The 24,749-nt window shown below is 41.4% G+C and overlaps 2 protein-coding genes and 1 pseudogene across 7 annotated transcripts in view; 1 reads left to right on the top strand and 2 right to left on the bottom strand.

Moving 5' to 3' along the window:
* The window catches only part of FYCO1 (FYVE and coiled-coil domain containing 1), a 45,015-nt gene extending 24,614 nt beyond the window's left edge, over positions 1 to 20,401 (top strand). For 4 of the 6 annotated variants that reach the window (XM_017734526.1, XM_017734522.1, XM_017734524.1 and 1 more), the window contains 7 exons: positions 677 to 882; positions 1,228 to 1,372; positions 9,820 to 9,903; positions 12,786 to 12,881; positions 14,554 to 14,764; positions 16,056 to 16,165; positions 16,577 to 20,401. In XM_017734526.1, the coding sequence (XP_017590015.1) occupies positions 677 to 882; positions 1,228 to 1,372; positions 9,820 to 9,903; positions 12,786 to 12,881; positions 14,554 to 14,764; positions 16,056 to 16,165; positions 16,577 to 16,652 (928 nt within the window). In that variant the 3' untranslated portion in view covers positions 16,653 to 20,401. The remainder of the gene's footprint in view (positions 1 to 676; positions 883 to 1,227; positions 1,373 to 9,819; positions 9,904 to 12,785; positions 12,882 to 14,553; positions 14,765 to 16,055; positions 16,166 to 16,576) is intronic. The other 2 variants (XM_008633894.2, XM_017734527.1) reach the window with 2 other exon arrangements.
* Positions 3,778 to 9,813, bottom strand: LOC108446807 (annotated as a pseudogene).
* Positions 20,402 to 23,111: 2,710 nt separating the features above from the next.
* Positions 23,112 to 24,749, bottom strand: part of CCR9 (C-C motif chemokine receptor 9) — a 3,692-nt gene continuing 2,054 nt past the window's right edge. The window contains 1 exon segment of the mRNA XM_017734602.1: positions 23,112 to 24,749. This exon segment is cut by the window's right edge and continues 38 nt beyond it. Within this exon segment, the coding sequence (XP_017590091.1) occupies positions 24,578 to 24,749 (172 nt within the window). The 3' untranslated portion in view covers positions 23,112 to 24,577.

The raw sequence follows: 24,749 nt of genomic DNA, 5'->3' as shown, positions 1-24,749 counted from the left end.
CCCAGTAATGATTTAAATTATTATGAAAAACAAAACCATTAAAATTTCATTTCATTAAAATTTCATCCTTACTGGGTGCTTTTCTTCATGAAAATCTCAACATGCTCATTAAAAAGTAGTTGACAGGCTTAATACTGAGAGACTTCAGAGTGGAGAGGGCAGGAGGAATGAATGTAAATGTATGTGTCCAATACTGTTTTTTCTTTCCTGTCTGAAGGGGAGAGGGGTCATTACAAAGCAGAGACATATAGATGTGTTCTTAAAATCAAATCAAGTTTTGTTTTACCTGTCTATGAGATTCGGCCTGTGTAATATTATTAGGTACATTTCCTTACTTTGTACTTAATATAGATATTATTTATTTGTTTTGCATATTTGTGGGCACTTGATTGTTTTTTGTCTTTAAATGTGGTTTTTTTGTATTTTTATTTTTTCTGTTTTCCCTGTTTATTAAGGTAGCAAAATGTGAATGTGAATTTCTGTCCTATGCTTGTCAAGAAGACTTGCTTCACTTCAGAAAGGAGCACAGTCTGTTATGAGTTCTGCAAATGGGTGTAGCTTTCATGCTTTTGCAGAAAACAAGTCCATTATGAAAGAGCCCCAAGGTCTGTCACATAGATATGTTCCAGCTGTGTATGGTATTTTTCTAACACCTTTGGTTTTGAATCATTTCTAGAATGTGTGGCCGCATTTTCTGCTACTACTGCTGCAACAACTACATGGTGACAAAACCTGGTGGAAAAAAGGAGCGTTGCTGCAGAGCTTGCTTTAATAAGCCTAGAGTCATTGTCGACAGTACAGATGACTCTGGATCCAGTGCCAATCAGGAAGGATCACCAGCTTCATTGGAATCTCCTGTGTCACCATCTGAGAGGGCTTTTGGTTAGTTTACTGTTTGCATGCTGTGGAAAAATAAGTAGGGTTCTTTGACAGTCTCCAAGAAACCACATGGTCACCTCCTCCTCCAAGGACATGCAGGAGACCATAGAGTGTTTTCAGGGTGGGACTGATCCTGTCTTTGAATTTGATTGGTATTGAGAGAAATGTTCATGTATATTAAATGAGTGTCAGTCAGCCCAAGGTTTTCCATTAGTTCTAATAGTTACCTAATGCTTCTGTAAAGGTAGAAGAATGGCCCAGGCTTCCCCCTTAAGGGTTCTTCTTGTTTGTTTTCCAGAAAACCAGCTAATAGTGTTTATGTTTCTTCTCATGGTTTTTTTGGCACAGTTGCAAGTGAAGCCTCTAAACCACCAGATGATGCAGCATTTGATATAATCACTGATGAGGAGCTGTGCCAAGTACAGGAATCAGACTCTCTCCACAATGAAAGTCAGATAGAAAGAGACTCTCTGGATCAAAGCGTGACAGATCTGTGAGTAAACTGCTTCTCAAAGAGGGGACTCTTTGGGATTTGCTTTAGAATGTTATTTTTTTTCCCCATTCAGTGAGAGTAGTCAACCTCTGTGTAAAGTGAAGACACCTCTGTTCCCAGGCCACGTGTTCAGTAGACCAACACACGATAATTTTGGTCTATTTGCACAGCCAGTATTCAATCTAGTAAATCTAAACTGCTAATCCTCTCCCTCCACCTGCTTCACCACAGCACAGGGGTGTAGTCCCAGCTCTGTGCTGTCATCAGGCAAGCTGTCACCATTAAAGGCAGCATTCAGGCTCTCTGTGTCTGTAGAATTCCTTACTACCGTAGAGATGACAGCTTACAGAAAAGAAAAAGAATAACTGTGTAGCTACATTTGGCACAAGTTTGTTCTTTTCTTTCTTAAGAAAATGAGAGTGAGTGCAAATTTCAGTAATTTTTTTACATCTATTTCTACATAAATTACCAATGAAAAGGATTTAAGGCCATCTGAATATCCAAATACTTGGTTTGCAAATTACATTGTAGTATTATAGTTAAATGTGTGTCCATTTTTAGGCAAAATATTGTTTTACTATTGTTCAGATATTTTCAAATATTTTACAAAAATTCTGTTCTGTGAAATATATCGTTTTTTAAGAAGAAAAAACAAGAAGAGCAATTTCACCTAAATTATGTACTTGGTTTGATTCCAAGCAGAAAAATAGACATGATAAATCTAAATGCTAAACTGAAAATAGTCACAGAGTAAATAGTCTGCTGCTGAGACAGCAGACCTAGACTCTTTTGCACTCAGCAGACCCATTTCCAGTAAAAACCACAATGACTTGCAGTTTGGGTTGAAGACAGACAGTACAGACTGTAAAAAAACTTGTCAAAATTCTACATATTTGTTTCTTGGTAAATACGTTATATGTATTCTGCCTACTTTGTATACTGTTAACACTGGCAGTATATTCCTGCTTATGATGTGCTGGGCAGACATGAATGAACTGAGCTTCGCAGTGCCCTTGTGAATTTAGTATTGCCTTTGTTTTGCAAAGGGACAATTTGTGGTGGGGAATTTTTGTTTGGTTTTTTAATGAGAAAAAAGTGAAGTGTACAACTTCTTTTAATTCATGCTGTCTGCAACAGGTATATTACAGGTGAGTTAACTCTGCAGAAAGCAACCAGGAGAAGAGAAATAAGTGTGGGTCACCATTTGTTTAAATTTGTGATTGGTGTAAATTCATCTTGTCTGACAAAGTATTCAGGCAGGAAGGAAAGATTGCCACTAACAAGGGAATACTATTCTTGAAGAGCACCCATGGAACAACTTACTTACACCATGTAAACTTTTAAAGGTTGTATATCTTCCCTTGTTGTCAGATTGTAGGCAGGAGAGCCAGGAAATAGTGCTTTATCCTCTGTTGCTTTTTGTTATCAGTTTTGTGGGCAGGTGGGAGAGTCCTACTGTGGTTTGCTTTGAACTTGAGACATTCTTTGTAGAGAACACAAACAACATCTGCCCTTTCCCATGACACCAGTAATGCTTGGAAGATCTCACTAGCCTGAGCACTGGAGAGGAGAATGGCCTTCTTGCTTTGCAGATGACTTGAGCATCTGGTGTTGATTGTGGGTTTGTGTTATGGGAAAGATCTAGAAATTGATACGTGAGCCAGATGATGGTGTGGTGCCTGTGGTGCATATTGAAGAAAAATATCAGGGCACAGTGCTGATTGCGACAGCCCACAAGTTTTCTCACTTGTTTCTGTGGGGAGGAGTACACGTGTACTCAAATGAGATACTTTGGCTGTTTGTAAGTAAATGTGCCAAAGCCACTGTATTGAGTACGAGCAAAGGTTCTGCTGACCCTCTGTCCTATCTCTGACAGCAGCCCATGAGAGATACTAAAAATTTTCCACTCTGTTTTCTCCCACATTTCAAAGATCTGCAGTTCAGTGACTTTCTGAGCTACTGTTTCATTGCTGCAGATTTCTTGGCTGTACTGGACTGAGCACCTGGAACTTCATGTAGACCTATCATCTTTATTCTTTTCCTTTCTAAAGTGTCCAGCTAAATGTGGCCTGATTTCTATGTGGAAACTTCACATAGTCTCTAGTGGCATTCCAATAATGCTCTCTTTGCATGAAATTGAATATTTGGAGTAGAATTTGCTTTGATACTGTGTCTGGGGAACACACAAAGGATCCAAGATTGTGGTTGCTAGATGCATGTCTGAGGAAGACATACAAATAAGTAAGTTTTCAGGCTAAACTTCTTTATTGAGATCTGCTGAAAATAATCCAGGCTATTTTGGTTTTGCCAGAGATTTGCACCGGCTGGTGGAACTCTAAAAATGAGGGAGATTTGCAGCCAAGAGAGGGAAGAGAAAGGAGGCTTGCTGTCCAAGTAGAAGATCTGCGATTGACATGCTCTGTTGACCTAGTTTCTTATGACCTTACTCTGGCTGATGGCAGAGATTTTCACACTGACCATACCTATTCTAGGTGTGAGTCCTTGCTGGACTGAAAATGCAAGTTGGTTCTCAAAGCAGTGAGTTTTCTTAAAGGACATTCCTGTTTCCATTTGTCCCCCTTTTGGTGCCTACTGTACTTGTACTCTATTTTTCACTTGGTCTCTTCACTTAGCCCTTCCACTGTTGTTCTTTCCTTGAAGTGACATGAAACAATTACAACAAAATTATTTCAGAACAGCAGGTTTTGAGAGACTGTCTTTATTGGTACAGGTCAGTTGCGAATCAATTAAAACTCACCTTGGTCATGAGCTGCACAGGTGTGTGGCAAGGTAAGAGAGATGATGTACTAATACAACGCTGGCTGACCTTGAAGTAGCTCCTTCCTAAAAGTTAGGATTAAGCAGCAGTTGCTTCATACTTTCAGGTCTCTTATGTATGTTTGGAGCAACCTGATCAAAATCTTAAATGTGAGAAGCTGAGATTAATTGTGCGGTTGTGGTATGTTCTACTACTTTAAGGCTCATGGGTTTTCTTTTGAAGTGTTGTATTTTTGAACTTTTATTTCTAAAGCATTCACATTTACAGATTGTGTTCGAAAACAAAGGGCCCCAGGATAAAGCAGTGCACTCTTTTTTTTTTTTTATGTATTGTAGGCATAACATGCCTGCAATAAATGTTGCAGCAGCAAAATCAAGATCATAGACAGCAGAAGAGTGAAAAAAGCCCCCAAACTTGCCACTGCCCTGGTACAGGAACAAAGTTTATTCACACCTTGGTAGTGGTAGAAAGAACATCTCAGCCTCTCTGCACAGTTGTTCTTTGGTTTAGATTTTTTTTTTTTTATTTAATGACTCATAACACTCTTTGCTGACCTAATTGCAACTCACGTGGCTGGGCAGGGTGCAGTGTGGCCAGAAGGGGGAAGTGAACATGGTCCGAAGCATTCGCTGCCCAGTGCAGAACCAGCCAGGAAGGAGTGGGGACATGAGCACCTCTTGCCACCCCATGCTGGCAAAGCCTGCATTGCAGTTGTGTGTTGAAATAGGATCTTTACACATGAAATCACAGCACATTCCTTCCTAGCTTTGTTTTTAAGGATACTTCACTGTGCAAGAAACAAGAGATTGTGTAGTAAAGAAAGGATTGCCTAAGCAGCTGTTTTCTAAGGGGAAAAACGGTAACATGGGCACAATGCTGCCAAAAAGGGTCAGGTTCCTCTGAGCTGCAGTGCTCTGATAGGAAGGCCTAAGTATAAATGGGGAGTAAAGGAAGATCCCAGAGAGTGTGGTTTTTGCAAGAATGGTTTGAAGCAGTTAAAACTGGTATTTCAAAGGTTTAATGCAACAGACTTTGACCCTTTGGGCCAGACTCAACCCTGGCTTTATTGCAAGCAGCCCACAGCTGCATAAAGTCCTCCCTTTGCTCCTCTGCAACATCCCTTCTTTCTTTTCCCTATTCCAGTCTCCACACCTGTTCTACTACTTTCTGCAAGAGCTTCTGCATACTTTTCTGTCCTGCACACCTTTTTGCTTCCAACTGGGAAGTGAAAAGACCAGAGGTGGAAAGGGAGAACTGGTGGAACAAGGTTGAAAAATAAGTAAAGAATCCACAGTTTCATGACAAGGGAACCAAGGTGCCAGGAAAAACAGACTGGAAAGATGTCATGATGCAAAGAATGTGTGGGGAACGGTGGTGTGAGAGTTCTCATCTGCAGAAACACTGCTCAGTGTTGGAGCTAACGTGTGGTATGACATCCCTTGTGTTTACAAGGGGCCTGGTAATCTGGCAACATGAGCTCTGTTACCAGATATAAGATACCAAGATGTGTATGGAATATTCAGACTGTGAACCTGATAGTAGATGAAAGGCAGATGAAAATGCTACTTTATTACAGAAATTTTAGATGAATGCTAAAGGATTGTTTGTAGAGACCTTGGCCCAGATGGAAAAAAAGCCCAAAACACCACAATCACACATGAAAGCCAGCATGAAGATTGAAATATATATGTTTTTAATCCAGGAATTCTCATTGAATGAATGGGCTGAACTAAAATACGTAATATATTTGAAACAAAACTCATGGAAGCTTTCCTTAACAAACACCATTCATAGAAAACCAGGAGACCAGAGGTTTGGGAGTCAGGAAATTCAAATTACCTTTATGTCATGAAAAGTGGAGTTTTATCTCATTGTTTTTATACTTTTTGAAGACTTCGGCACTCACTTACCAGCTTGGACTGGAAAAACAGGAAGCAATGAAGTATCATGATGAAAATAGATTAGTCTAAAGCTGATCAGTGTTTTTTACTAATGGTATTGTATTTCCTCTTTCACTCAGGCTCCCTATATCAGTACTTACAAACAAAACAAACAGGAAAAAAGAAGCTGTAAAATAGTTGCAGATTTTCTAGGCAGTGGGTACATGCTTGTGGCATCTGCACTATATGGAGCAGTAAAAGTTTGAGTCTTCCTCTTCAGTTGTTTGCTACTGTAACTTGCCATTTGGCACATCTTGATTTTTTAATAATTTTGTGTTAATACTTCCTGATTTTCATTTCCATGAAGAAATAGAGGGTTAAGACAGCCATAAAAATAAGCAAGAGCTTTTGTTACGATAATTGCCTTTTCAAAGCTGCTGTTCAATTTAAAGCTCCAGTCTATGATCTTTATCAATCTGAAGAAAGTATAGGGTATTTGGGTAAGAATAAATAGGACAACTACAGAAAGTATTTTTATAAGTTTGTTCTTTTGGAGACTTCTAGCACACAGTAAGGTTCTAATAATTAGTGAGTAGCAGATGATCGTGGCTAGTGTAGGAATAAAATAAACAAGGGTCACTTGGATCACTTCAAGAAACAGTTCTTGCTATGGGGTTTGGGTATTCTTCCTGACATATTGCCTTATCAAAATTAACACCTCCCAAAAAGTGTGGTGCAGCAAATACTTGTGGATCACCCAAATCAAGACAGAGATTAATTTGCCCCATGCCATTTGTATGGTTTGACACGTGTGGTTTGGTGGCAAAAGTAACAGCAATAAGCTGGTCAAAGGTGATAGACATCAGAGTTAACATTGAAGTGTATACAAGCCCCATATAATATGACATGCCACGATGCCTGAAGTCCACTCCTGAGCAGCTGAAAATGCCCAGAGTGGCAGCATCCAAAGAAAAGCCCGGTCAGCTATAGCCACGTTCAGCAAAAGTACTGTCAGTTTCTGTCAGCATCTTCAGTTTCATGTGGAAAACTAGTATGCCAAAGACCAGTGCATTTCCTGCTATGCCAAGGATGAAAACAACAAAATACATACATGGCAAGGAAGACTCCTATAAATATGAAAATTCTCATTTCTGTTTTCATAGGGATCAGTGATGGAGAAATTATAATAAAAGTTAGCAGTATCTGTAGTTGCCATCTTGCCTTCTTTTTAAAGGCAGCCTGGAAGGAGGCATATTGAGATTTTTTTACTCAGCAAATAATTAAATCCTAATGCATCCAGGAGACAGACAAAATCCTAAGTACTAACAGATAAGAGTTGTAGTAAAGCATCCATGACAGACAAAAGCAAATCTATTTATTTGCTGAAGAGGATTGTCTTGACAGTCAAGACCCAAACACAACAGCTGGTGGATTTGAATACATCATCTGTTACCAGATTTATACTGATGGGGACTCAAAAGCATACTCAAAAGACAATTACAGAGACTTCTGAAAACAGTATAAGGATTAAGCTTTCGAATACATCAGTGGTTTAGTGCTCAGACTGAGAGTTTCTGGGAAAACCCATGAGAGAAATAGAATTTGTTTTGCCAAATTTGGCATTTAGACTCAGGTTGCAGACTGAGCATCAGAGTTGTTTGGCTTGGGTTGGACCTGTCCCAAAAGGCAGGGTTTGAGTCTCAATGAGTACCTTAGAACTTGTGGTTCAGTTAAGCCTCATCTTGTTCTGTAGATGTCAGTCACATCATCAGATGACTTCCTCCTCCTCTCAAGTCACTTACTGGAAACACGGAGGATTTTCATTAATGTACTACATTTGTATTACTCGCAGAGGGAGGAGTGAGCAATTCTGTCAGCCCCTTCCCTCACACTCCCTCTCAAGAGTTGATGCGGTTTTGCAGTGTCAGCTTTCCAAGTTAAGGAGAGGCTTAACTCAACAGCCCTGCAGTCAGGGCTGTTGCCAGCACATAAAAGTAACAGCTCTAAGACTAATAATCTTTGCAAACTGCTTACCTGGTAAATTAAGTCTTTTATGAGATAGGTTTATTGGCTTTTTTAAGATTTAGCCCAAAAACTAAATGCCCTCTCTCAAGCTACAAACCCCATGTTTCCGTGAGATTAATCCTACTACAAGATATTACTCAGCATAAGATTAGCAGAACTCACCTCTGAATCTTTAAGATAGGCTGAAACGCCTCACCTGGTGAGTTCTAATGTACAGCAGTTCGAGTGTCCCTGCATTCTGCAAGAGAGGGAAACACTATTCAGAGGAACGAGCCCATGCAGGCAAATCTCTGCAGCAGCCTGTAGTGCCGTAGCTGGAGTGCTTCTGGGACTCTGACTTGTAGAGCAGTGAGCTTTTCTCTCTGACTACTTGAGTTTGGTACCTGCAAATGTGTATGAAAAAAACCAGCACCAAATCTGACTTATTTCTGCAGCATCATTTACTGAAAGAAGACAACTGACATAAGATATGTAAGGCTGTGCAATGCTCTTTGAAAATGGAGTTCTCCCTTGTGCTTCATTGCATGTAATAGCAATTTCTCTGCCTTTAAGAAACAAACTGGGAGTAAGGTGCTAAATATTCACAAACTGTTCCTGTCAAACAGGGGAGCAATAGGTTGTGACAACCACCTGCTTTTATCAGTTATTTTCAGATGCAGAATAAGGTATGAGGGTGACACAGCAGTGGCTAAGCTGTGTGGTAACATATGGATTGTGTGAATTCATCACCTATAGGGAGTGGGCTGAGAGAGTACTGTTACTCCTGGATGAGTCAGTCTGAAGAATATTTGATTGTAAAGCTGTGAAGGACCTTGGGTACAGAAACCACCCTGGCTGCAGGGAACCTGCAGGCTCTGGGATGGAGCAGGAGCAGCCTCTGTGGAGGCAGAGGCTGGGCAGGGAGGACTGGGCAGCAGCTCTGCTGGAAGGACCAGGGGCTCCTGGTGGATACTGGTGTACACTCAGGCCAGAAACTGCTTGTGCTGTGCCTCTCCTATAATTCCGCCTCAGTTTCCCTTAATAGCCTCTAAAGAACTGTGTGAAGAGAAAATTCCTCTTCCCTATCACAACAGAAAAAAAAATCACAAAGATTTTGCACGTTGTCCCCTGGAGCACAGAAATATTCCTTTGTCATGATTGTTTCCCTAGCTCGCTTTCTCTGTATTGCCTCTTGTCTTGCAGATAAGAGTGTGACCAGTTTAAAGGCCACAGAGTCCTTTTGTATTGTTTGTTGCATTTTTTCTTTGTTTCATACAGGATGTAGCCTAGCTACATCAGACATATATTTTTTTTTAAACAGCTGGGATTTCCTATGTACCAGTATGCAGATCCACCCCTAGCACATAGTGGTGGATTTTCATGTCCATCTGGGTTTTTTTTTCATCAGTTGTCTGTGTAATGCTTTCCCATCCCAACGTATGTCAGGGTTTGCCCTTAACACTTCCATCCCTTTCCCACCCATACACCTTCATGCAAGACACTGTCTTGCACCCTGTTAAAAATCAGTGAGCTCTGTATCCCCCTTGCTCCATCCCAAACCACGCCTCTTTTCTTGCCCATGTCAAGGGCTGTCTGTGGCATCTTTTCTTCTGATCCTTTACTGTCCTCTTTCTTTCTTTACTGCTCTTTGCTGGGTTGGGGAAGAAGGCTAATAACTAAGTTAGGGTGCCTGGGGTGGGTCTGACCTGCTAGATAACAGCAGGCCCAGGGAATCATTGGTGCACTTCAGCATAATGCCTTTGATTGTTTCTTTGCATTTTCAGATGTGTTTGCTGGGCTAAGCAGCTGTTAGGGGCTCTGTACAGCCTCCAGTCTCCGTTTCAGGTTTCTGGCTTTCACACAATTCGGTAAGACTCTCACCTGGATGACAGAAGTTCTCTCCAGAAATCATTGCACTGCTGACAGGCAGATGGCTTCTGGGATTTCACTGCTCGGCCGCATGAAGCCGACACCTCAGACATGTAGCTACAGCTGTCAGAGCTCGGGTGTTTATGAAAACAGAAAATTGCTGAGTCCAGAGTTGAACCAGCTTTTTTCAGGTTTTAATTCTAAAAGTGATTTCTTACTTTTAACTCCACAAGCCATTTGTGATGTTGGCCACAGTATATTTAGTACCATTTTTAAGAAATGCTTTCCATGTATAACAACAAGCACGCTGGAACAGACCATCCACCTTAGAAACAGTGACCAACAGCAGGTGCCTGAGGAAGTGCATGAGAACAGGACAAGCATGAAGTAATAATTCTTCAAAATGCTCTATCAGCTTCCAGCAATCTGTCTTGAGGCTTTGCTGAATCCGAGCTCTTCTCTTCTTGCTGTAGTGTCCTTTCCATGCTTCAGTTCCTCCTGCTTTCAGCCCCACTTCGTCTCATTTTTAAAAAGATAAAGAAGGGAAACAATACTGGCTGTTTAAACAGATACACCAGAGGATTCATATTCATAATCTGGGGACCTGTCAAGCTGTGGGAACATTCTTAGTGCTGACACAAAGGGCAAATGGGTCATGCAAGAATAAATTCTCCTGTCGGGGAAAAATGCTTCAGTTAAATCATGAGACTGTTTCTTATATTATAGGCTACCAGACCTTAGTTTAGACTGTTAGACTCAGTGAGTCATCATAAAGAGAAGGAGGATTTTCTTTGTGATTATAAGGCACTTTGGTTTAATACACAAAGTAGGAGACCTAGCATTCCCTTAGTCTTAGATGTGTGGTGAATGTATTGGCTGGAACAGCCAAGTATCAAGCTAACCACCTAACCATGTACTGGGTTGCAGCAGCAGGAGTAAGGAAAATCATGTGTTAGAGGAGAACATGGAACATATATTGGTCCTGGGATTTAATCTACATTTCAGGGTTCCAAATGAAAGGTGAAATTAATGGATTAAATCAAGAACTCTAATGGCATTGTGTAGTAAATAATGGAGTTTGACACTTCTAGAAAGCCTGTAGTTGTGTAGTTCTTTTGCTCTGCATGAATTCAAGGCTGTGAAATTAAAGCTGTGTAGCTAACCTGGTGGGATGGGAGACTTACGTGGATCACAGCATGAAGCTTGTTGCTGTTCCCACTGTGCAAGAAAAATATATGTGTAGTTTTACAAGCTATAGTTTAATTTCCTAGTTTGTTGTTTTGGGGCTTTTTTCAGAATCAGTTTTCTTATCTAGTTGTATAAAGATAGCTAACAATGAAATTATTTGTATCAGTAAGTATTTGCATAGATACTGTACTAACCTTTATGGACCAACATGTAGTAAGTACTTCACTCCTACATTTCTAGTGTCTGCTTACAGCTCAGGTTTTGGCACTTAATTACAGTTTTGAGTCTCCCATGCACATCCCAGCTGTCTCTTTAGGGTATTGACAGTAGTGGTGTGACTCTGAAGAAGTCAAGAATTACCCAAGAGGCTGCAAGAATAGGAAAAACAGGAATATCGAAACACGAATTCTGTAGATAACAGTTCAGGAAATGTATAGACAGTGGGTGCAGTTTAATTTGCAGTCATAACAGTAAATTCTTCCTCTTTTCAACCAATGGTGTCACTGCACTAAACGGACATGTGATTGCATGTGTTGACACAGTTTATTCAGATGCTGCTCATGACCCCCTGAAGGAGATATTTTCCCCTGCTCTTCTGCTCAGCAGTGCTGCTTGTAGAGCAATGTCCCACTGGATTTAAAAGAAAGTGCTAAACTGGGCATTGGTTTTGAGAACTGGTCTACAGCAAGTGTGGCAATTTTGCCCTCTTGGGTCATTATTGCACTTGATGATTCAAAAGCACATATGGTATTACATTTTATTAGATTCCCCTGGTTTTGGACGGAACCAACCAGCTGGTTCCCTGTAAATAAGAGCCCTTGGCATTTTTTCTGGGAATGACAACTTAATTGTCTCAAACTGCTGGAATGCAGAGAAGCAAAACGAGAATCAGTTAGAGAAGCTCTAACTTACTTGGAAACTATCAGTGTTTGTTTCTTGACTCTCAGACTCATCCTTCTCTCTGTGTCCAGCCCTGTGATTCATACCTGGTGCTACTCCAGTGTTCACCCAGAGCATACACCTTTTTTGAGGGAAGGAGTGGATAGCAGGTTCTTCCCTTGGCTTCACTGCTTGCTGGGACACATCATGCGGAGGAAACATCGTGCTTTGTCATCTTGTAACAGTGTCTTTAGTGTATTTGTGTTCGAATCATGCAGTATTTTGTGTATGAAAAGAAGACACAGAGTAGCAAATTTTACAGCAATAGAAGATGTTTGTGTACATGTGTCAGAGTAAGGAACTGGATAATATGTCTGTAAAACACCTCACAGATTAAATCTAGGGAGATGTCTTATCCTTTTTCAAGCTTTGTTTAAAGGACAAGTGCAGACTGTTTTGCTTGTGTCTGCCCTCAATCAAGTTCCCACCTGCCAGAGAATCTTTAAAACATGGCATCATCTCAATAAGGAATTTATGTTATGATTGCAGAAAAGATGTTCTGGATGTATATATATGTATTCCTCTTAGCTCATGAAACCAGGATAGGAACAGTTTTACATTTGTGCACAGTGGTGAGCAGAACAGGGCTGCGGTTTTGCCCAGTTTTGTCACTAGAATATGCCACATAAGAATCCTAGAATTTGGTATCAGGACTATCAAAACATTTCTATTTTAGGAAGGCATCAGCATGCAGATGGTATTCAACCACATACTACTCAGAGAATCATTATTTTCCTTCTTTCCTTTGTTCTAGAAACAGCACATGTAATTCTTCAACCTTTGATGAATCTGAAGAGTGGCAAGTTGCTCAAGATGCTGAGATATGCTTGTTGAAGTCAGGAGAAATCATGTAAGCACAACAGTTTCATTGCTATAGGTGAAAGCATAAGGGCTGAGCTCAGATATCAGCTATGTGAGCACAAGCCTTGCAGGCTCCTGGAAGAGTTGATCACTTGTATCCCAGAGTAGAATTTGGTCTGAGGAGGATGAGAGGGTGTAACTCAACCATACAGAGCAGCAGCAATGAGCCAGGTCCTCTCTCTTCAGTCCTAGGAAACTTCAGTGCAACTGGGGAACAAGAAGGAAAGATGTAGGTCCACATCACACGAGAAAACATTTCCTATTTTTATTGCAGGAGTTGCTGTCAACAGGAAGGAGGTCGAGGGCTGTGCAGTTCTAGCAGTCTCTGAAAGAAACTGCAAGGGCAGGTCAGGGAATGCAGCTCCAGTTGGACTTTTGCCAAAATGAGGGAATTGGTGGCCTTTTGGAGCATGTATCTGTTATTTTTTGATGGTTTCCTAGTGTGTCTTGCCTGCTCTGGTTGATACATGCCACAGCATAAAATGTTCACCTAAGCCTCACCTCAGGCTCTGTGTGTAATGTGTGTGCACAATTCCCTGTATGTGTCCTGCTCTGAAAGTCAGAGGTATATGCAGTAGTGATAGAGCATGTGACTTGCACAGCCAAGAAAGGAATCCAATGTATGGAAATGCACGTGACTTAGAGAAATTCACCTTTGCTCACTGCCCCCTTAAGCCTAGCTTTGAAATTTTGCCTTAGTTATGGGGAAGGTTTTAAACTTTATACTGCAAGGAGATAAATTAGTCCATGTTTCAACCTTGTTGCTGCTGTTCAGAGATCCAGGTAAATGAAGTAATAACTAAAACCATAGCTGAGCTGTAAGGCAAAACCAAGAATTATATTTAGTTTATTAAAATTAAAGGTCACCTGAGACACCACAGGACTGTGGTTTACTCTGATCTCATTGACTTGCAAACAATTTATTTGGCCTAAAGAGTGACGGATTATATTAGTTTTAGTTAGGGTAGTGTAGGTGAGATTCACGGCTCTTAGAAATTACAGGTTTCCCCTGAAGAAAGTAACTAGTGTTCTCCTGCTTTAGGACCTCACTGTTTGCAGTCTTAAATAGATACCAGAATGAAGTCAGCTCATATAATGCTGTAGGACTCAGCATAGAACTAAGAACTTCGTTTTTAACTGGAAGTATTTTGAGTCAGTTTTTTTGCAGCTTGGTTGGGTAAAACAGACCCAGATGTAGCGTTATGTGCTTCGGAACGGAGCTGCTGTTCACGTTCCATCCACCTGTCCCCTCTGCACTCCTGATCCCTCCTGTTTCCTGTGCGAATTTTTATCTTCACCTAGGAAGGTGAATAAACCAGGAAACTTACTGTTTGTTTAAAAAGAACAACGGAGAGCAGCACTCCTTTCTTACTGTAGTAAGTCTAAAAAGCTTTATTCCAGCACTGGTTTTCTTTAGTTGAAATGAAATAAAAGTGAACAAAATCCACATTTGGCAGAGTAGTGAAGGTTCTTAGTATCAGTCAGCTTTTTTGTAGTTTTTGCTTTCATCTAAGGCTGAATTTTCATGCATCTTGTGGACCTGTCCCAAATATGCTGTGGGGTCAACTGGAAATAGATGGAAAATAAAAAACAATGATTAGTGGTTCTATTTGAGTAAGTGGATTGGACTCTTCAAGTAATCATATTTTTCTCCCTCACAGGATCAAATTACCCCTTACAGTAGAAGAGATCATGAATTTTGGAGAAAGCAACAGAGAGCTGTTCATCAAATCCAGCACCTACAGTATCATTCCCATCACTGTTACAGAGATGGGCCTAACAATTAGCTGGATCTTCTCATCAGACCCCAAAAGCATATCCTTCAGCGTTGTCTACCAAGAATCTGAAGACACACCGCTGGATCAGTGCAAAGTAAGGCCTTTGTCTCCTTACTACCTTAGAGGTTGTAGCGTTCTACACTCACCCAACCTACAGCAATTGACAAGTATTGCTAGGAGGTCTTCACCAGAATGCCAGTTGCTATTGCATAAGGATTTGTTTCTCCAGTTAAGCTGCAGTTCTGCTAAAGGCAAAGCTACATCTTTAGTTATTTAATGTTGCCTGCAAAAGTTGAGTTGAAAAATCCTCTAGCTCCTTTTGGTTGCATCTGAAATTCACCTACTATTATTAAGCAAAAATAGAAGTCCAAGTCTGCAAAATTCTTTTTTTTCCTCAATTTCACTTAATTTGTAAACTCTTTAAAGCTGATTTTGCCAGGCTCTTGAGCAGAAGCCACAGGGAAACAGAAACATTGTTTGGGTTACCTACATTTCTTACAATGAAGCATATACTTAACTGCTTTGATGGTGTGCAAAATCTCTTTGCCAGTGCCCAGGGTACCCGGTTTTATATGTGCTGTCCATATTTCATGAGGATTATGGGTTAAGTGAATCTATTTTACTCAACTAATTGCAAAGTTTTACTGAAGACAGTGCAGCTGTTGGTTTAATCCACCATAGTAGGGTGAACTCTGTGGCTGTGATTTCCTAGGGGAATAAGACATTTATATAGCTTGTGTTAATTCACTGCACAGTTACTAACTCTATGTAAAATATCTCTTTTTCTTAATCTGAAAGATGAATGGAGTGTGAATGCTGCTTTTGTTTTGATAAATTTATTTGGTAAAACTTTGTGTTTTATAGGGTCATCCTTGATCTATGTCAGCTGCTTTTCTGACAGCTGTGCTAGGGTTTTACAGCAAGACACACACAGAACCACAGATACACACACTTGTGCTGTAAGCTCAGATAAACAATTAAGATTTGCTGAGAAAGCTTATTTTATAACACAGAGAGCATAAAAGCATATATTAAAAGATATATTTAGCCAAATCTTGCTCTTGGATATATGAATTTAATGTACCACTTTCTGAAGTTACTGAAGTTTCTTAGCTTGACATTTAAAAGTTCAGGATTTGATTTTATCTCTGAAGCAGAGATGAATCACCATAGGTTAATGCTGTAAAGATATAATCAAAGGAAAACAAATGTCTCACTGTGAGATTTTAGTTTGGGTGAGTTTTTAATGCTAGTCAGTTAATTAGTTTTGCAGGCATATATGCACTGTGGGAGTTTCAAGGTGGCTGAAATCAAGGTTTTCTGAAAGAAAGTGTCGATTTATAGGGCAAATAGCAAACTTCATTTTAATTTGTATTGAATTCCAGGTTCTTATCCCAATGACTCGCTGCAACTCTCATAAGGAAACTATCAGAGGACAAGTGAAAGTCAGAAACCCTGGAATCTACACGCTGATATTTGACAACACATTCTCTAGGTAGGTCCTAGCCAGGTATAAAAGGTGAAATAAGCTTGGTTTTACAGACTGTGGAGCTGATCAGATGCGCGTTATTCTGCCATTCAGAAGTAAGTATAAGAAGTTTTTCCTTGCTTGCCAAGAGATTTTCAAGACTGAGTTTTGGTTCTCATTCTTGTTTGGGGTTTTTTTTCCTACCCCCACAGCAGAATTCCACTCTTCTTTTTGGATCTTTGGAAGGGTTAACAGAAGTTAGCAAGTAATTTGTGACTCATTCCAAGACAGTTTAGTTAGGACTGTTGTCCTTTTTACAACAAACTGTCAGTTTTTTGCCCAAGTATAAACTGAAAGACTGAATACACTTTTAAGAAGCTTCCTCTCTTGTTGGCTTCAGCTAATATGATCTTTTTGCTCTCTTTCTTTCCTTGACAGGTTTATCTCAAAAAGAGTGTTTTATCACTTGGCTGTAGAGCGACCTGTCATCTATGATGGAAGTGATTTTCCATAGCCTTTACTATACTATGTATTTTTAATTAAATTTTTAAGATATGCTATTATTTGTGTACATGTAAGCATTCTGATTACCACTGTGTTTGAAGACTTTGAAACTATGCAATAGTTCTAATGCACTTAAGAGGAGATGTGTACACTAAAAAATGGAAGCCTTTTCAGGAACACTAATGGTTCTGTACTGTGTACAGATTGCTGAAAAGCCATGTTGTTTGGTTTAACTGGCCAATAATAACCAATATTTTTTCAGTGGGGAGAAAAATAAGTGTGGGGGTGTCTAAATGCAAACTGAAATTCTCTGCTGAAAATTGAGCTATTTTTCTTCCAAAATATCCTTCAAAAGGAAATTTAAAGAAAAATGCCTATTTTTGACCTCTTCACTGAGGTGTAATCATAACCATCTCTGTTCTTCTGTACTGCTCTTACAGTCAGAGCAGCAATTATGTAATACTTCAATCTTCACAGGCAAATACGGTAATCCATCTAGAATTTTTTATCTTTTCCAAGTTTTATAAGCAGCAAACCATAGGAGTTTTATACTTTTTGGGCTAAGATTTGGCAAGTTTTAACTGGCTTTTTAAAATGCTTTGGCACTGAATACCAGTTACAAAATAATAAACACGAAGCAGCAACTCCTTTCACTTTGGCTCACCGTCCTCTATATGTTGGTCCATGGAACCCAGCTGTTATGGTGAGCACCAGTGGCAGAAAGCAGAGCATCCCCTGTGGAATTAAGCACTGCTCGCTGTGTGATATTGGGAAGAAGAGCATTCCTTTTTCCTGCCTTAGCACCTTAGTCATCAGCATTCACAGGAAAGCACAGTTTCTGTGGAGATCAGCAGCGTCTCTCTCTCTAAACCACGTGGAAGGCAGCAATAGTGTTTGAACCGGTCTCAAAACTCCATCCAAAACGGAATGTATATCCAGGCCTGGTGAGCTCTCCACCCAGTGGTGTTAGTATATTCTGTCCTTTTCCTAACCCTTGCAGTTGCCCTATCCAACTGCTGACTTTCCATATCAGATTTGGGGGCTGTTAACACAGCCTTTTAAGGGAAGACTGGGTTCTCACTTATACAAAATTTCTATGCAAGCCATCTGCTTTCTGTATAGAATTTCAGCTTTTTGTCAGAATACCTGAAAGCGGATTTTTCCGTATAAAAAACCTGTCTTCCAATAGAATGGCAAAACATTTGGCAGGAGAAAGAAGAAAAGCTCTTTCTCCCAACCAGCCCTCCTCATAATTTAAGTGTGTCTGATTTCTCATGTTACTGATCTCCCAAGGAAACCTTGGGAGGGTTTTAGTGCAGCAGTTGGTAGAAGACCAGCACAACCTGTGAGGAACCCTGTAGAGACTTGGTGGCAGCTGTAGCTGGCATACAGGGGTTATGGTGGGAGACAGAAAATAAAGCATGAGGGGAAAGAAGAAAAAAGGGCAAGCATAAGCTGAAGCAAATGGTTTGGGGAAGGGAAAGGGGCAAACTTAAAAATGTAAAAGCAAGGACAGGGAATTGGAGGAAGGAGCTCAGCTGGGAAAGGTGGTCAGGAGAGGCCAGCTGGTGTTTATGTATTGCTGGTCCAATCCAATACCCATACGGGATCTCCCACACTAAAAGACTGGTTGATTAAGAGGTGGAGATCACAAACCAAGTGTTGAATATTTACATAGGAGCAGCTGAGGCAGAGGCAGATTTCTGATAATAGGAAAGAAAAGAATTGCAGATAAAGCTAAAGGTTGCTCATAATTCGTTCCAGTTGTTAACAAGATATAAATACAGTGATCTTGAAAAAGATTGTGAAAGAATGACTACTTTTCATGGAGCACCTAGGATTTAGGTCTCTGGTTCATCAATAGCTTTTTCTTGCCTTCAGCTGCCTTCTTACCCATGGTGGTGGTGTGCTCCCAACCCTCTGCCAGGCAGAGTGGTCAGTGGAAGGTGCAAGCTCTTGAGGGCTGCAGTGCAGCTAAGCCCTGACCTGGTTGAGTGCATGAAAATGAGATGGACGAGAGACTGACATGGGCAATAAACAGCAATAAATGGCATGGATCGGTTCATGAATTACAGCATATTTCAGTCTTGAAGCTATGTTTTATATTTAATTAGTCAAGAAGAGATTATTTATTGCTTAAAAATGGAGTACTGTGTACCATATGCTATGCAATTTCACTGAGCTGTTGCTGAAGTCTGCTGCAGTTTTCTTTTAAGCTTTTAGGTGTGGTTTTAAAAAGCATTTTGCTGTTGTTTACTTAGAATACTAATCTTACTGGGATATCTTTCTTAAAATGCCAAATGTAAGGTAAAGGGACACTGTCAAGTATCTTCAGCCAAAATATGACATCTCTGTTCAAAGGAATTTGAAATCTCTCTATTCAAAATTATTTGACAGCCTTGCCTCTTGATTTCCTCTCCACGTCCAGTTCTTGACATCTTTTCATCCTGTGGCAAATATTTTTAAGCCCCTGTTCATGTAGCTCTTAAAATAATTGTCTCTATGTAGTAACCCAAATGTTTCCCTGGAGGTCTCATGTAGAGACTGGCTGAAGCCTGTGTTTGGGAAAAGGGGAGTAAATCCACTGGTTTGTGTTCATTTAGCATTTGAGTCTTTATGGTCCCTTCTCTTCAAGTTTTCCTGCCCATTGAGAGTAATTTTACGGCTTTTTTTTTTTTCCTCTCTGAAAGAGGTCTAACAGTAGGAGTCAGAACCTGTAGTTTAAAGATCAAAAGAAAATGTTTGCTTCTGACCAAAGACAGTAGTTAAGGAGAAAAAGTTTCAAATTATGAAATATCAGGCTGGTAAGGTGCAAGTGGACAGGAGTGCAGCTGTTCAAAGAAGCTTCCCAGGAGCAGTAATCCCATCATAACAGCTGGAAGAGGCTGTGCAGAGAGAGTAAAGAACCTGACATTAGTACAGACCTTTTGTTTGAATGTCCCAGACAGTTTATTACTGGAAAAGTAGAAACCCAATAAAGGACTTTGCACAAGTGCAGGCTTGTGCAAGAGATTATTTCATTGTGCAAGAGATTATTTAATTCAAGCACTTCATTCCTCCATTCACAAAATGCTTGTTCATGTGAGCTATGCCAGCAATGCTGAAAAATCTATTTATTTATAGATACTCAGGTGATTTGTTGGATTGGGCTTTTTATTATCTGTAGGAATGCAATAAAGAGAAAATAAATATTTAAAATGGATCATGAAATTAGTTGAAGGAGATGTCACATTCATAGGACAAAGAGATTATACATTGTGGTCAGCATAAGCAATTAGATGATTTTCCTGGGTGTTGGAAAGGGTAAGGAGCTATGGAGGGTAAGATTTTTTGTTATGAAGAGGTTTATGCGAAGGAAAGAATGTAGTTTCTTCAAGAAAGTGACAGTGTTCCTTTACTCAGCATTACTCCATGTTTTTTTATGAAAGATGTATTGCACAAGAGTGTACCGTGTTACAAAATAGCAAAGCTACAAAAGCCTGACTTCTTTCCTAAAACTGAAATTGCACTATAGTTTTAATTATGCTCAATCACTGAGGTTGTAACTTGTTCAGAAGCATTTTTTGGTCTTAACTGCCAAAGAATTGCAAACCCTGTTCACATAAAACTTCCTGCTCCAGATTTGGGAAAAATCATGTATACCAGTGTCTGTACAGTTACAGAGATGTAAACGGTTGTGTGTTGGAATATTTCTTGATGCTTTTTTTCCCCCTTTTTTAACCTCAGGAATTTAAAAATAAAATTCTTTATCGTTGCGAATGTGTGTCCCTTTTCTGCCTTGTAGAGATAACTGTGTGTGGAAGATAAATCTGATGATTGTATGGTCTACTTGAGGTTTTTATGAAATTCAAGGTTATCCTCCTATTGTGCCATCCCCTCATTTCAAAGCTACAGTTACCAATAGAAGTTTCAGAGCACCTCAGGAGGCATCTGGAGTCCTGGCTCCACATTCAGAAGCTTCCCTCCAGGAGAGTCTCCAGGAAAGCCTAATGTAGAGTATGAGTGACCCGCAAAGAGTGAGTTTTACGTATACCCATTTACATGTGTAAGTGACTGTACTTTGCTGTACCTCAGCTCTGCAGGGGAGCCATTGAAAGTCTTTGTGTCCATTTCCAATAATGCATTTCTATTCATACTGGATAATACCTTCTCCCTTGGTGCTAGGGGAAAGGCTCTCCTAGCCCTACTTCTGCCTTATGTTTCTCAGTCTGTGCCCCAAGACCAGGCCTTGGCACACACAGGATAACGTTTTTCTGTGGGGACCATCTGAAGCTACCACAAGACAGTGGTATCCTTTGCATTCGTCCTTGAAGTGTCACAGGGATGCTTTGAAGTCCAAATATAATTCCTGTACTCTCACACCCTTCCATCACTTCCCTGCTCTCTGGAAGAAATGCTTCTGTGAAGATGTCTCTGTTTCAGGCAGAGCAGGCACTACGCAGGCAGGTTTGCCTGCAGAAGAGTGAAAGTTCCTCATGGGCTCTCCCAGCTTCCTCCCCTTGTACCACAAGCTGTGCTACGTGACTGCCTGCACTGCAGTAACAACGCAGCACTTGGGGCAGATACGAGTCCAGCTGCCCCTTCAAAGAAGAGCAACAGCATAGGAGACTACAGCCCAAAACTGGGAACATCTAGGAAAAAATAGTCTTAAAGAGAGGGGAGGGGAGCCAAGCTATGGGAGATCTCAGGCGCCTCCCAGGACTTCCAGCAACTGCTCGGTGACCATCCTGCTAGAGCTGTGCATAAAACGTGAGCAGAGTCCCATGGGATGTGTGAGGGACTATGGGGCAGGGGAGCCAATACCCTTTGCCTGGGAGGAAACCTCCCATCCCAGAAGAGAGCATCAGGTGAAGGATGGGGACACCCTAGTGAGGGACAAGAGGGATTGTGGTAGGATAAATCCAAGTAAAACATCAGGGCACGGGGACAGAGGAGCTCAAGGAGGGCTTGACCACAAGCAGCTGTGCTGCTGGCAGACGGAGGCCCCAAGGAGATGGAAGAGGGAGTAATGGCAGAAAACACCTCCATGACTGAGTCCTTGCTGTGTGCTGGCCAACAAGGGTTGGTGACAAGGCTGCAGCCAGAGGGGCACTGGGTTGCAGCTTCCTCCCAGAGTTTGTGTGGTGAGAGCAGCCTGGGGAGCCACCAGCAGCTGCTGGACCACAGGCAGCTGTGGTGAAACAAACCCCAAGAGGAAAATCTGCCCCCAGCGAGGCTGGGCCACTAGCTTTCCCTGACAAAGTGATGAGAGCAGTGTGACTCAGAGCAGGATCTGCATGACCCAGGGACAACCCTGTCACCCCAAACTGCTGCAAGTTCATTGCTGTTTCACCACCCTCAGCAGTTTCACCTGCTGATCGAGTATGAGTATTTCCCACTGTGTTTTGGGGACTGAAGAAGCTTTACTTTCTCTGAGATGGCCATGCAGTTCAAGTTCCTGGGGCTGGCGAAATGCTGTGCAGGGGAGAGGGGCTTGCAGCAGCTAAGGTTTGCACACTTACTTGTTTGCATAACTGGACGGGTTTTTTCAGGCCAGGAGAACCCTCTGTGTAGGAGCACCATCAGCCCCAGCCTCAGGAAGGGGTAGTGGGACTGAGCTGCTGTGGAGAAGCATCTGCCCCCAGTGTGCTCCCTCAGAAACCTGCCCTGCCTCCCCAGACTGCACCTCACCCCTCACCTCAGGGTGCCTGTGGGGTTCTCAGCTGCAGCTTCCACACCACAAGGGTTAGATCTGTGAAATAAACCCGCTTAGCAAAGCTTTCCTTCGGACTCTTTTGAGCAGGGTAAATGCTGTGATTGCAAGCAGGTTATGTGTATGGATCTGAACTGGGAAGGATGTGTGGGCAAGAAACAACCACTTCATCCCCTTGGTGTACATGGCAGTGCCTTTATTTAACAGAATTTCAGCTTCTGTTTGCTGAGCACAAACCGCAAACCCCTCCCAAACCTTTCTTACACATACAGTAAAAAAGATGTACATCTTTGACCATTTTTCTTCCTAAGGAAAAGGTAAAAACCCTAATAAATGTATATGAAACTTGAATGACACTGAACCGTGCCATAAATCAGATCCCTCCTGATGGGAGAGAATTTTCTAAAAGTCCTTGCAAGGAGTTTCAAAGATAAACCAAGACTTTTCCTTGAGTTTCAATGCTGCCGGATAGTTGTTTATTAAGTCTTATCAGAGGAACAGAGCCACTAACGTGACACAGGTACAGCATAGAGCACAGAAAGCAGGCGTGAAGTCTCTAATTATCAAGATTTACACAGCCTTTTAAAAATAATTTAACCAATAGTTACTAAAAACATATATTATTTTCACTTTCCTACCAATTATTCAGTAACACGGGCAGGAACTGCGGAATGCTCTATCCAATCATCCCAAACTACTTTTACTGCAGAATATGGAGTAGTAGAAGGAGAAGAAGGTTTAGAGAACAACAACAATCCTCCATTTTGATATTTTTTACTCTTATCTATTTACTACAAAGAGAAGCCCCAAAATCTCTAAATTTTTACCCTGTGACAATCTTACATAATAGTCTATCACCTAAGTCACACCACTGTATGTTCTAGTTCTGTCTGACCGTTGGTAATTTTTTCCAAGGTTGGAGGTTAAAACAGTGTTGTTCAGGGGAGTAAGAACCCTTAAAAACAGGCAGAGAAATATTCTCGGCACTCTGGGTTCCTACACTTGAACCCCATCTGCCCAGTGGTACCCTATTAGCTAGAAAAGTGGCACCAAACTTTGCAGAAAGCTCTTATTTATCGACATGCTTTAATGAAAAATGCACAATGACAACCCTTTTTCCCCTGGAAGAGCTAATTACCAGAAGGCAAACCAGGTAAAATGAAATTATTTAAAACAAAGCCTCCAGAGCACTACAACCTGCAACTGAAGAGTGAGAGGTGCAGGTTGTGGTCAGGCAGGACAGGCGATGCCACGTCCCTGTGAGGGGATGAGCGAGGGGGAACAGATAAATGATGCCCTTGTGGGCTCGGGTTTTGGGGGGTGCATTACAGCACACCACTTTTGGGAATGGCAGCCTCCACAAACTGATGTCTCATTCCAAATTTCATCAGGTTTGATACTTAATTACTCCCTGTCTTGCGGGCCCTAGGTTAAATATATTTTCCAGAGATATTGGTGCATAACTGGCTGTCAGTTGAACCATGGATTTGGTTTTTGTGTTCTGATTTATGACAGCTTTGCACCATACAGCAAATATCCTTGGGACAGACAACTCAATGTCTCTGAAGCCCTTATATTTTCATTGTGAGGGGTGATTTGTTTCCAGTATCAAAATGGGAGCCATCACACCTGACATCACACAGCTAAAATACAGGAGAAAGACAGATCACATTCTGCACTTCATATATGTGAACTACTGGCCTTTCTTTGCAAGAAAAGCCACCTATGGAGCCAAAGAGAGCAGCATTTGCTCACTGCAACAAACCAGTGTCAGAGCTAAATGCTGTTCTCCTTTAGAGGGGAGGGGATCTGTGTAGAAATCTGGCAGGGCTCCCAAGTCAGGCCACCCTCACAGGGGAACGAAGGCTGAGCCCCCTCCTGCTGCTCCATACCTATGGACAGAACGCTTCATCTGCCTCTGTTGCTGCCATAGCTGGGTTTACCACCTCCCTGCAAGACTTGTTATTTCAGGTTGTGGTCTGAGCTGCAGATGGGCCAGCTATTTACAGCTGTCACAAAGATAGCTTTTGACCTCTACCAGTTCTGTTTATAGCAAGTATGGTTCCATTTTGCTCCCATCTGCCAAAGGTTTCCTGTCCTCTCAGCCAGCAACCCTTGGTTGGGTCCTGCACGTCAAGGACAGGCCCCCAACCCTTCCTGCTCCTCTGGGATAATCTTTGGGGTATACAGGTGATTTCCAAAGAGTTTGGTGCTTCTCTGGAGAGGAGAGGGTGAGGACTAACTTACAACATGACTTTGCAAGGAGGGGACACACCAGAGGAGGTCCAGTGAGTGCTGAGGATGAGAGAGTTCCTCACCTGCCGCCTCCCCAGCATGGCGAAGGACAAGTTTGAGCTGTGCTCCTGGCTGTCACAGGCAGAGGAGTGCTCCTGGCCCCTGCTCCAGCAGCAGCCC

This window comes from Corvus brachyrhynchos, unplaced genomic scaffold, assembly GCF_000691975.1.
Source record: "Corvus brachyrhynchos isolate BGI_N302 unplaced genomic scaffold, ASM69197v1 scaffold94, whole genome shotgun sequence".
Classification (NCBI taxonomy): Eukaryota; Metazoa; Chordata; class Aves; order Passeriformes; family Corvidae; genus Corvus; species Corvus brachyrhynchos.
The sequence above is the reverse complement of the archived record's forward strand: the minus strand, read 5'-3'. Positions and strand labels throughout refer to the sequence as shown.